Source organism: Symphalangus syndactylus, chromosome 4, assembly GCF_028878055.3.
Source record: "Symphalangus syndactylus isolate Jambi chromosome 4, NHGRI_mSymSyn1-v2.1_pri, whole genome shotgun sequence".
Classification (NCBI taxonomy): domain Eukaryota; kingdom Metazoa; phylum Chordata; class Mammalia; order Primates; family Hylobatidae; genus Symphalangus; species Symphalangus syndactylus.
The window spans coordinates 52,412,944-52,425,066 of record NC_072426.2 but is presented as its reverse complement, the minus strand read 5'-3'; the positions used below and the strand labels follow the sequence as shown (position 1 = coordinate 52,425,066).

Sequence of the window (12,123 nt, the reverse complement as noted above, 5' to 3'; positions counted from 1 at the left end):
TCTTGAACACTAGACCCCTTTATCATTTCATAATGCTCTTCTTTTTCTTTATACCTGATAATTTTCTTTGCTTTGAAATCTGCTCTGTCTGAAATTAATATAGCTATCCCTGCTTTCTTTTAATTAGTAATAGCATGGTATATTTTTCTCAATCCGTATACTTTTAATCTATGTGTCTTTAAATATATATGCTTAAATATGTATATATAAGTGGGTTTCTTGTAGCAACACATTGTCAGATATTATTTTTTAATCCACTCTTGACAGTCTCTGTCTTTTAAGATCATTTTACACCACTGACATTTAAAGTGATTAATGATAACTTTGAATTAATATCTACTGTATTTGTTACTATTTTCTACTTTTTGCCTTTTCTCTTTGTTCCTGTCTTTGTCTTCTCGTTTTTCTGCCTTTTGTGGTTTCAATTGAGCCATTTATATAATCCCATTTTCTGTTTTTTCTTAGCATATCAGTTGCACTTCTTTTTTTCCTTTTTCTTTTTTTTTTTTTTTTTTTAGTGGTTGCCCTAGAGACTGCAGTCAACAGATACTTCTCGGCTTATGATTGGGTTACATCCCAATAAACCCATCATAAGTTGAAAAGTCAAAATGACTTATGATATCTTCAACTTATGACAGGTTTATCCAGCTTTAACCCCATCATAAGTTGAGGACTGTACTGAATGTTACCTCTGTTGTGCCATCATAAAGTCAAAAAATCATAAGTCAAACCATTATGAGTCATAATCATAATCCCTCCCTCCTGTCTCTTGTATCATTACTGACATTCATATCTCTTATATTTAAGCATATATAAGCATATACATAAATGCGTGTGCACATACACACACATAGATACATGTGCACATATACATGCAATATATATAGTCAAATACATTATTGGTATTAAATGTGTGCACGTGATATATATAGTCAAATACATTATTGGTATTATTTTGAACAAACTTACCTGTTAGGTCGATTATGAATAAGATAAAGATTTCACCTTCATTTCTTCTTTAATGCTCTTCCTTATTTTAATAGAGATCTATATCATTTTCCTTCTCTCTATAAAACTTCTTTTAACATTGCTTGCAAGGCAGGTCTGCTGGCAACAAATTCCCTCTATTTTTTGTGTCTGAGAAAGTCTTCACTTTTGAAGAATAATTTTGCAAGGTATATGATTCTAAGTTGTTGGGGTTCTTTTTTTCCTCTCAACACTTTAAATATTTTACTCCACTGCCTTCTGCCTGGCATAGTTTCTGAGGAAAAAGTCAGGCTTTTTTCATTATCTTTTTTTTTTTTTTTTTGTAGTTTGATAATGATATAACTACATGTAATTTTTTTTTTTTTTTTTGGCATTTATCCTGCTTGGTGTTCTTTGAGCTTCCTTTACCTGTGGTTTGGCATCTGACAATAATGTGAGAAAACTCTCAGTCATTATTGGTTCAGATATTTCTTCTGTTCCTTTTCCTTTTCTTTCTGGTATTCCATTACACATACTTATACATTTTGTAGTTGTCCCACAGTCCTTGGATATACTGGTTTTTTTTGTTTTTTTTCAGTCTGTTCCGCTTTTCACTTTTTGCAGTTCCTATTGATATATCCTCAAGTTCAAATATTCTGTCCTCAGTTCAAATATTCTGTCCTCAGCCGTGTCCAGTCTACTAATAAGTTCATCAAAGTAATTCATTTCTGTCACAGTGTTTTTGATTGCTAGCATTTCTTTCTGGTTCTTAGAATTGTCATCTTTCAACTTACAGTGTCCAGCTGGTCTTGCATGCTGTCTGCTTTATCTGTTAAAGCCCTTAGCATAGTAACCATAGTTGTTTAAATTTCTAGTCTGATAATTCCAACATCCCTTCTATGAGGTTCTGATGCTTGTTCTGTCTCTTTAGATTGTGTTTTTTGCTATTTGATATGCCTTGTAATTTTTTCTTGATAGCCAGACATGATTTACCAAGTAAAAAGAGCTGCTGTAAAGAAGCTTTAGTGAGGTAATGTTAAGGTGTCAGGGTAAGAGAAGCATTTTATTGTCTTTTAATGAGCCTGTGCCTCTGGACTGTGAACTTCATGTTTGTCAGTTTTTTCCTCCCAACTTAGATGGACCAGTATGGATAGAACTGACTGCATTGGTATTGTATTTCCCTTCCCCAGGTCAGTTATACTCCGATAATATTCCCACTGGTTAGGCTCTGGTTAGCTAATTTCTCTTAAGGGCATTTTTTCTTATTCAGAAAAAGAAGGTACTCTTAGTGTTTTTTCAAAATGGTTCCTTTTCCCTTCCCTCTGTTGGAAGCCTAGGGGACTTTTCTCCAGAGGGGATTTTTTTCCCCTGACATTTACTGTAGGAACCTGGTGGAACTACTGAAAGGCGATCTCACAATATTGCGGGGGCACCGGTGACTGGGTCCCCCTGGAGTTTTTAACTCTCAGACTTGTCTGCACTGAACCTTCCAGCAATTCTTCAATTACAGTTCAGGTGTTCCTACCCCAGTGTTGGTTCCTGCAGCAGTTTTTACTTGTGCATCTCTGTACTGGTAAGCTGTAACTCACTGTATTTACTGGTCTCTTTCTCCAATGTGAGGGGCAGAAGTTGTCCTTCCTCGTCGCCTCGCCTTTCTTACAGCTCCAAGAACAGCTGTTGATTCTTAAGTTTGTTCAGCTTTTTACTTCTTGTTAGGATGGAATGGTGACTTCCAGACTCCTTACATGTGAAACTGAAAACAAAGTCTAAAAACCACTTAAAAAGAAAAAAAAAATTAATTGGTTTTAAAATTTTTTAAACCAACAGAGAACCCTCTTTTTTTTTTTTTTAACCAGGATGAGATTTTTAGGTGGTACCCCAACACATGAAAAACATATTAAATCAGAGCTGCAGGTATCAAAGGAAAGGGGAAAGTTTGTTGCAGGGTTCCAGGAGCTATTGGCTTGACCTGCCCTTCCTTGATCACTTCTAAACTCCCAGAGAATATAGTTTGAATACTGCTCTCCAATTTATTTGTCACTAGTCTCTGATAGTAATAATGGAAAGTGAGATCTGTAACATATAATTTTATATTTTAAATTTTTGCTGTCTACACAACAGTCATACAAGATAATTAAAATATTGCTTGTGTCCTGTTACAAGTCATATCTGGTAATTGACTATTAAAAATAAAACTAGATAGAGAGAATTAGGGAAGTTGTTAAAACATCTGCATTCTTAACACATCTCATTCCACATATTCCCCTCAATTCCCATTATCCATCTTAGATTCCATCCAAACCTCCACTGTATTAGAATCTTTTAACTATCTAGCACCATCACAAGTTTCTAGAAGAGAGACTTAGAGACAGGGAGAGTGTTAAGTCATTAACACTGTTACTTTCCTTTGTTGTAATGAAGAGTCCTACAAAAGGGATGCCCTTGGAGAAAAGTGATCTTTTGTCCCCACTGCCCCGAACCTAGCTTTCTCCCAAAACCTTTAATTCTCAGTTTCTTTCTCCATTCTTACTTTTAAAATCATTTCGTTTCTTCTCACCATGTTTCTGTACCCTCATCGCTGCCCCCAAACTTTCTCTTTTCTTCTTTTCTCTCAGGTCAGCTGGTGGCTCATGTTTCCATTGCGCCTCCTAATTGGTGTTAGAACCAAAGAATAGCTGATTCCTACTCTATTTTGACTCATATTGTTAAGTAACATTAAAGTCCCCTGGGGAAAACAACTTATTTAATAGTAGAATATTTTCTTTTATTTGAAGTCAAATATTACAACAATAAATAATCACCTATAGTCACCTTTTTTCTCTCCCATTTCGTTAGGCTGCTTCCCTAAAGGATAAGTGGGGTTTGAGTTACAAACCAAGTTATAGCCGATCAAAAAGCATTTCTGCTTCTGGAAGACCACCTCTTAAGCGAATGGAAAGGGCAAGGTAATATATATTTCAGCCATTGAAACAAGTAATAAAACTGTTGACTCTTTTACCAAGGTCAACTACTTTTTTATGTTCTAATTATAAAATTAAGATAACAAAAATTAATTTTATTAGTAAAATAGCAATAATAGTGGATACTATCAAACTCAGAAGTTTAAGGAATCTCTCATCACATTTATAACCACAATGCACTGTGTGCTTTTTAGTAATGAATTACGCTGCTATTTAGACGTTTCTTTTTTATTTACATAAAACTGTGGTTTAGAAGGATAAACAAGTTTTATGCATAAACTTATAGATTATCTAAAGAAATTAAAAGATGCATACTAGTAGCTACTGCTCTAAATTTGTCAGTTTAGAAAAGGTATAGTCACACAGACATTTAGCATATGAAAAAATGGAAATTTTACATTTTATTGAAGTGAATACAGTTTTAATAGTAAGTCAGCACTATAACATAAGAAGTATAAATTCTTTTTATATGATTTAGTTTTAGAAAAATCTTTTTTTTATTATTATTATACTTTAGGTTTTAGGGTACATGTGCACAATGTGCAGGTTTGTTACATATGTATCCATGTGCCCTGTTGGTTTGCTGCACCCATTAACTCATCATTTAGCATTAGGTATATCTCCTAATGCTGTCCCTCCGCCCTCCCACCACCCCACAACAGTCCCCGGAGTGTGATGTTCCCCTTCCTGTGTCCATGAGTTCTCATCATTGTTCAATTCCCACCTATGAGTGAGAACATGCGGTGTTTGGTTTTTTGTCCTTGCGATAGTTTACTGAGAATGATGGTTTCCAGTTTCATCCATGTCCCTACAAAGGACACGAACTCATCATTTTTTATGGCTGCATAGTATTCCATGGTGTATATGTGTAGAAAAATCTTGAGTTAACCAAAACATTGACTCTTTTTTGTGGGATGCTAAAGGTTAAGAGAAAGTTCAATCCTTTGATTAGGTAAATACTTACAAATAAAATGTTATTGCCATTAATCAGACTTTTATAAAGTCCAGGAATTTTATTTAATATTAGTGTCTTATAACTTTATATTTACTTGCAGTTCTCGAGTAGGAGAAACTGAAGAGCTCCCAGAAATCCGTGTGGATGCAGCATCTCCTGGACCTAGAGTAACTTTTAATATCCAGGATACAGTAAGAGATATATAATTTGTTAGAGATATACATTGCTAAGTAGTTTTTACAAATTACAAAATTATGGTATTATTCTATGTCAAAATACTGATTTCTGACTACAATCAAAGTATGGATTATGATGATTGAACTGTCTGCATATTACCAAGTAGTGGGCACTGCCCGCATAACATTGTCTGCGAGCCATGAAGCCGGTGTTAGTATTTTACATTTTACATGCACAATAAAGGCTCCATAACTGCTTTCTCTTAAGTAGAAAGGTTTCTGTTGAAAAATTTTTCTTTCAAGTGAGAATCCGTATTAAACTACATCTTACACAAATGTAAATGTGGAATATTGATACTCATTTATGTATTTTATTTATAGATAGCAGAAATTAGAAGGAAGATCAGCTTCAAAGTTGTATTCTAATTTCATAGCATATTAAACATTATATTAAAATGTTTATTTTGTTTTTTGTATATTTACTTTTAAGTCATTGTTATTTTTCATGAGTTTTTTTTTTTTACTTTTCTCATTATTTTAATTAAGTTGAAAAATACAGTATGGGGAAGTACACCACAATCCAGCTGTCCTGGGGAAGGGTATTTTCAGGTACTTACTAAGAACAATATAAATTTTGCTTTAAAACTAATCAACCACACTGAAAATCTACTTTCAAAATATCTTCCTCTCATTTCAAACTAAACTTAGACCTCAGAAATATTTTACATAATGGTTTAAGACTGTTTGGATCTCATAACCTCTTGCATGCATTTATCTTAGTTTTTACTTCTGTGTAGTTTAATACTATTAAAAACTAAAAGACTAAATCAGCTAATCAAATCAATTCAACCAAATCATAAATAAAAAACTACAATTTTTTTATTTCCTAATCCCTAAGTGAAGCAGTTTTTCCTTATATTCAACTAAAAAATGAATTTTTTCATAAACGAAGATCAGTTAATTAGTTCAAACTAGAATTAAATTTAATTCAGAACAAACATTGATAACTGAACATTCTTTTGAGTCACTGGTGTAAAAGAACATTTATGAAACTATCCATTTTTTAAATTATTCTCTTGTTCAAAACAATGTGGAAGAATGAATACCTAGATCTTTTTGGCAAGGTACATTTAAAAATTAGCACTTATCCAAATATATTTTGTTTCCCTTTTGTCACTCTCTTCAAGCTTGAGTCTCAACATGTATCTCATACTGAATTTAGTCAAACTGGATTTTTTTTAAGAACTATTTAATTGTAATATAGTGAGCTTGTTCTTTTTTTATGAAGAAAACGTGGAAAGAAATAATTTACACAAATGGAATGGATTCTGCTAACTAGGTGATTCTTAAAGGGATTAATATTTGAAGTGATTCAATTCAAGTCCCATTTTTAATTAGCCATGTACTGCTTGTAAAAAAATGGTATATAAAAAATCATAAATTATATAATAGCTATGAGATTAAATATTAGATTTTTCTAATCATAAATTAGAAAATAGATAATTAAAGCATGGTTAAATATAAAATAAATATGAAACAAACAAATATTTATTTACTGTCTCTTACCAAAGTTTTGAAAATTGGCTGTTCTAACAATCTGATTTACTTGTTAACTCAATAACATGTATACTATATAAAATGAAGAACACCTGGATTTGAAATTTTCAATGTAGGACTTAACTGTGTGTGGAATAGCAGCATCCAGTAGTTTTAATAATAAATTGCACATAAATTACCTTGCACATTAAAGTTTATAAAGGCTTATTACTGCTCAAGTAACTCTGTGACTCTGTGAAGCTGGGCATCAAAATTATGTCATGGGGGGTGTTTTGTTTTTGTTTTGTTTTGTTTTACCTATTTAAATGCAGTGGCCTCCTGGTGAAATCCTGAGTTAGTGACATGGTGTTTATACAAACTATAGTCTTCTCTCAATATCTGTAGGGGATTGGTTGTAGGACCCCCATGCATACCAATATCCACAAATACTCGAGTCCCTTTTATAAAATGGTGCAGTATTTGCACATAACCTACGTACATCCTCCCATATACATTAAATCATCTCTAGATTACTTATAATGCGTAGTAGTACACTTTAAATGCTATTGTAAACAGTTGTTAAATCTTTTATGTGTATTATTTTTTATTGTACTATTATTTTTATTTTTCCCCCAGTATTTTCCATCTGCACTTGGAATCTGTAGGTGTTTACAGAGAGCCAAGTGTATTTACCTTAAAATACAGCATTCTTCAGTTTGATTGATACATGTTTTATTACTCAGCTATTTGCACGTTTTTCTTTAACTCATGTGGGGCTCATTTTTAAAAGATGTGTCCACAAAAAGCATCTACTAGCATGATGAGAAAACAAACTTTGTACTGACACTGCATGCTCTTCCATCACTAATTGCTCTTGCCATTCTGATTTACAGTTAATCATGTTTCTTTTGCTTCCACATGTTTAACTTCTGCTTTAAAGAATTAGTGTTTACTTATTGATACAGTAATATATGTTTATATTAAGTAAAATTTCATTCTGATTTTTAGTATGTCAGTAGTATAACTTTCTGTGGTTGGCCCTTTTGCTTCCTTCCTTGGTGTACTATTTCATATGTTCATGAATCTGACCTTTCTTTCAGTTCAGAGTGAAGAAATTCAACTCTGAGATTATTTTTAAATGTTTAAAATTATAATGTTTTTTTCTTTTTTAATTGAAATATGAATCTGATTCATGTTTTTTCTTTTTACAATCAGTTTCCAGAGGAGACAGAACTGGACCTTTTGTCAGTAACCATTGAAGGTCCATCCCATTATTCATCAAATAGTGAAGGATCATGTTCCGTGTTCAGTTCTCCCAAAACTCCAGGAGGCTTTTCACCAGGCATTCCTTTCCAAACTGAAGAGGGCCGACGGGATGACAGTTTGTCTTCTACCAGTGAAGATTCCGAGAAGGATGAAAAAGATGAAGACCATGAGAGGGAAAGGTTTTATATTTACAGGAAACCCTCGTGAGTAACCTCATTTTAAAATCCTAATGTAGTATTTCAGAATCTAGAAATGAGCACAAAATGTTATATATAACTCAACTTTTACAAAAAACATTTTTAATGTGCCTCGCTTGAGTGAGACTAAGAGACTCATTAAAATAAAATTTTAACAAAATTTATCACATGGTTTATTGTGATGTAGCTCCATATAGCATTATTTTTTAAATTTAAATTTTTTTTTCAAGTGACCTAAGTTTAATTATCTAAAATAAAATGGAAATAAAGATGTGGTTATGAGTAAATTAAAGGAGAGGGCTGTATTCCTGTGGCATTAAAGTAACAGATTGCAGCAAGGAGATATGTAATAGTGAAGGCTAGTTAAGAAAAGTAGTAAAGGGAAGTGGTTAGCAATGGATGAAAGATTTAAGCAAATTCTTAGAAGAAAGAAATAACATGAAGTGGTGTTAATGAAATAAATGACATATGTGAAACTTTGCTCTGAATATACCCTCAAGAGGAGCTGCAAGGATCTTTGGAACTGGTGTGTTTAAACCACCCTCAAGTGAGGTTGTGACAATAATAGTAAGAGTTTCTAATAATGGTAATAAATAATGAGAAATTGGCTTAGCACAAGAGTATAACCGAAAGTTGATCTGTAAGAAACTCTCTATCTTCAATCTGCATTTTGAGCTTTAGGGATTCTTTTCTCCCCTTCCTAGACTGAAGCCACTGACTCCTGAATCCCATACATCAGCATATTTGGTTTTATTCCTTCATTTTTCTGGAGTACATTCTCAAATAACTTTCTATGAAAAGTTATTATTGCAGATCTACTTCATTTTCTTCATGTCTAAAGTAGCTTTACTGTTTTTGTGTTTACTATTGGGTTGGGAACAGAATTCTAGTCTAATATTTATTTCTTCTCCTAAGTAAGAAAAACTGCTCCGTTATCTTCCAGCATCCATATTCGGCATATGCTGGTTATCTTTTTCAATTCTGTCAATGTGACTTAAGATTTTTTTGATATTTTATGTCTGTTTTCTTCCTGGACATTTTTAGAATCTTGTCATTATATTTAATTTCATGGTGGTCCAGGTTTGCGTCTTTTCTAACAATTTTTCTAGATATTTTGGTATCTCTTAAAACATAATATAAATTTGGTTATAGGAAATATTACTTTATAGTTGTGTGGATAAATTCTTCCCCTTTTTTTTTTGTTTTGTCTTAACAGTAATCGGACATTTGCCTTCCTGGACAGATGATCTATATCTCTTTACTTTTTATGTTTTACGTTGCCGTCTTAAAAAATATTTTGTCAGTTTTATTGAGATATAATTTACATTAGTGTAACCATATTTTCCAGATACACAATTTGATAAGTTCTTTGAATATTTTATTTTGGTAAGATCACTTAGCATGAGATCTACCCTCTTAACACCTTTTTAAGTGTGCAATACAATAGTGTTATCTATAGGCACAATCTCTAGAACTTATTAATCTTGCAAACTTTATACATGATTGATGAGCAACTGCCAACCTCCCCTCGACCCCCAATCCCTGACAACCACCATTCTATTCTCTACTTCTATGAGTTGGGCAATTTTAGATACCTCATATAAGTGGAATCATGCAGTATTTGTCCTTCTGTATCTGGCTTATTTCATGTAGCATAATGTCCTCAAGTTCATACATGTTGTCACATAGTGCAGCATTTCCATCTTTTTTCTAAGGCTAATAAAATTCCATTGTATGTATGCACCACATTTTTTAATTCATTTGTCTGTCAATGGACATTTTAGGTTGTTTCTACATCTTGGCTATTGTGAAAAATGCTACAGTGAACATGGGAGTGCAAATATCTCTTTGAGATCCCAATTTCAATTCTTTTGGATAAATACCCAGAAGTGGGATCTCTGGATCATGTTGTAGTTCTACTGTAATCTCTTGAGGAATCTCCATACTATTTTCCCTAGCAGCTGCTCTGTTTTGCATTCCTACCAGAAGATGCAAGGATTCTGTTTTCTCCATGTCCTTGCCTACACACTTGTTTTTGCTTTTTATTTAAATAATAGTCATCTTACCAGGTATGAAGTCATATCTCATTGTGGTTTTGATTTGCATTTCCTTGATGACTAGTAATATTGAACACCTTTTCATATACTTGTTGGCTGATTCTTTGGAGAAATGTCTACTTAAGTTCTTAGCCAATTATTAAAATCGGATTTTTTTGCTTTCTGAATGCTAGGATTTTGTTACATACTTTGGGAATTACTCCCTTGTCAGATATATGGTTACAAATATTTTCTCCCATTCCATGGGTTGCCTTTTCATGCTGTTGTTTCCATTGCTTTGCAGAAGCTTTTTTAGTTTGATGTTGTCCCACTTGTCTATTTTTACTTTTGTTGTCTGTGCTTTTGGTGTCAGGAAATCATTGCCAAGACCAGTGTTATGAAGCCTTTTCCCTATGTTTTCTTCTAAGAGTTTAACAGTTTCAGGTGTTAAGTCTTTAATCCATTTTGAGTTGATTTTTTTGTATAGTATAACATAAGGGCTCAATTTCATTTTTTTGATGTGCATATCCAGTTTTTCCAGCACCATTTGTTAAAGAGCACATAGCATTATTTTTCTTTCCTTGTTGTTCTGTCTTTAATAAAATCTGGAAAGTAACATTTAAATGTTATAATTTGAGAAAATGAAATATTTTCCAACATACACAGTATAGTTTATATACTGATATTCAGACTCCTTAAAAGTGGTGATTATGTCTGTGTCCTCATCACCTAGCACATAGCCTGGCATATAATAGTTATTCAGTACATAGTAGCTGAATAAAATGTGGCTCCATTAAACTCACTCATGTGAATTTATGAAATAGTAAAATTTATTTACAGACTATTGCTCACATAACATGTTGGAAAATAGTTTGTTAAAAAGAACTCTCATTTTACTACAATGTAATGATCAGTTGTTCTTTCTGTAGACATACATCTCGTAAAAAAGCAACAGGCTTTGCTGCTGTTCATCAGCTATTTACAGAACGCTGGCCAACAACACCAGTCAACAGAAGTCTTAGTGGCACGGCTACAGAGAGAAATATTGACTTTGAACTTGATATACGGGTTGAAATTGATAGTGGAAAATGTGTACTCCACCCAACCACCCTTCTACAAGAACATGATGATATAAGTTTGAGAAGGTAAGAAATTGATTGAAAAAGGATACATGAAACTTTATCTATTAGAAATACTATTCATATATCACTGAATTATAACAAACTTCTCCATCCTAAAATGCAGATTTGAAGTGTAAATGTAATTATAGTTATAATGGTCAAGTGTATATTTCTTATACAATTTCTTATAAACAAGTGCATAATATTTTCTGGCAACTAGAAATGGATGTCTGAGTTAGAGTCTCGCAATTTTTTTAATTAAAATAGTTATATCTTTGGAATTCTTTTAACACACATGAATTTCTCAGTGTCTGTCCCTGTACTATACGTACTTCAGTTTTAAAGAACAACACAGTGCTCAGAAGTATCTTGGTTATTGAGAGTTTTGATGAGTTCATAAAGAAATAAAGACTGGGCGACAGTTACACAGACCTCAGTAGACTGAAATTGTGTTCAGGATATAACTGCAGCTTTACTATTTGTTTATATCACTAACTAAATGATGATATAAACAGGATTAACATATTTTTTTCTTTAAATTTTTTTTTTCTTTTCTAACCTAAAAATGAACTGTAAAAAAAATAGTTATAATTGAGTGGATGGGTGGAGATGTAGATAAAAAGAATGCTGACAATTATTGAAACTGGGTAGTGGGAACATGGAGGATCATTAATGATACTATTCTGATTACTTTTTTATATGTTCAAAAATTTCCATAATAAAATATTTGAGGCTTTTATAAAATAAGAGAAATTTAAAAAGGTACTATAAACAGTTAAAATGTCTTACAAATGTAGTAGTGATGATAAAAAGGATGACTATTAGTTCATTTTTGATTGAACCATAACCCATAATAAATTGCTAATATTTAGCTGTATTTTTACCTATATAAAGGGCAGTTTCATTTGGT

At 32.5% G+C, this 12,123-nt stretch overlaps 1 protein-coding gene across 8 annotated transcripts in view; it reads left to right on the top strand.

Annotated features, from left to right (window-relative positions):
• Window positions 1-12,123, top strand: part of BLTP1 (bridge-like lipid transfer protein family member 1) — a 216,795-nt gene that overhangs the window by 175,086 nt on the left and 29,586 nt on the right. For 5 of the 8 annotated variants that reach the window (XM_055274662.1, XM_055274665.1, XM_055274667.1 and 2 more), the window contains 5 exons: window positions 3,802-3,911; window positions 4,982-5,072; window positions 5,604-5,666; window positions 7,809-8,062; window positions 11,022-11,237. In XM_055274662.1, the coding sequence (XP_055130637.1) occupies window positions 3,802-3,911; window positions 4,982-5,072; window positions 5,604-5,666; window positions 7,809-8,062; window positions 11,022-11,237 (734 nt within the window). The remainder of the gene's footprint in view (window positions 1-3,801; window positions 3,912-4,981; window positions 5,073-5,603; window positions 5,667-7,808; window positions 8,063-11,021; window positions 11,238-12,123) is intronic. The other 3 variants (XM_063637920.1, XM_063637919.1, XM_055274666.1) reach the window with 1 other exon arrangement.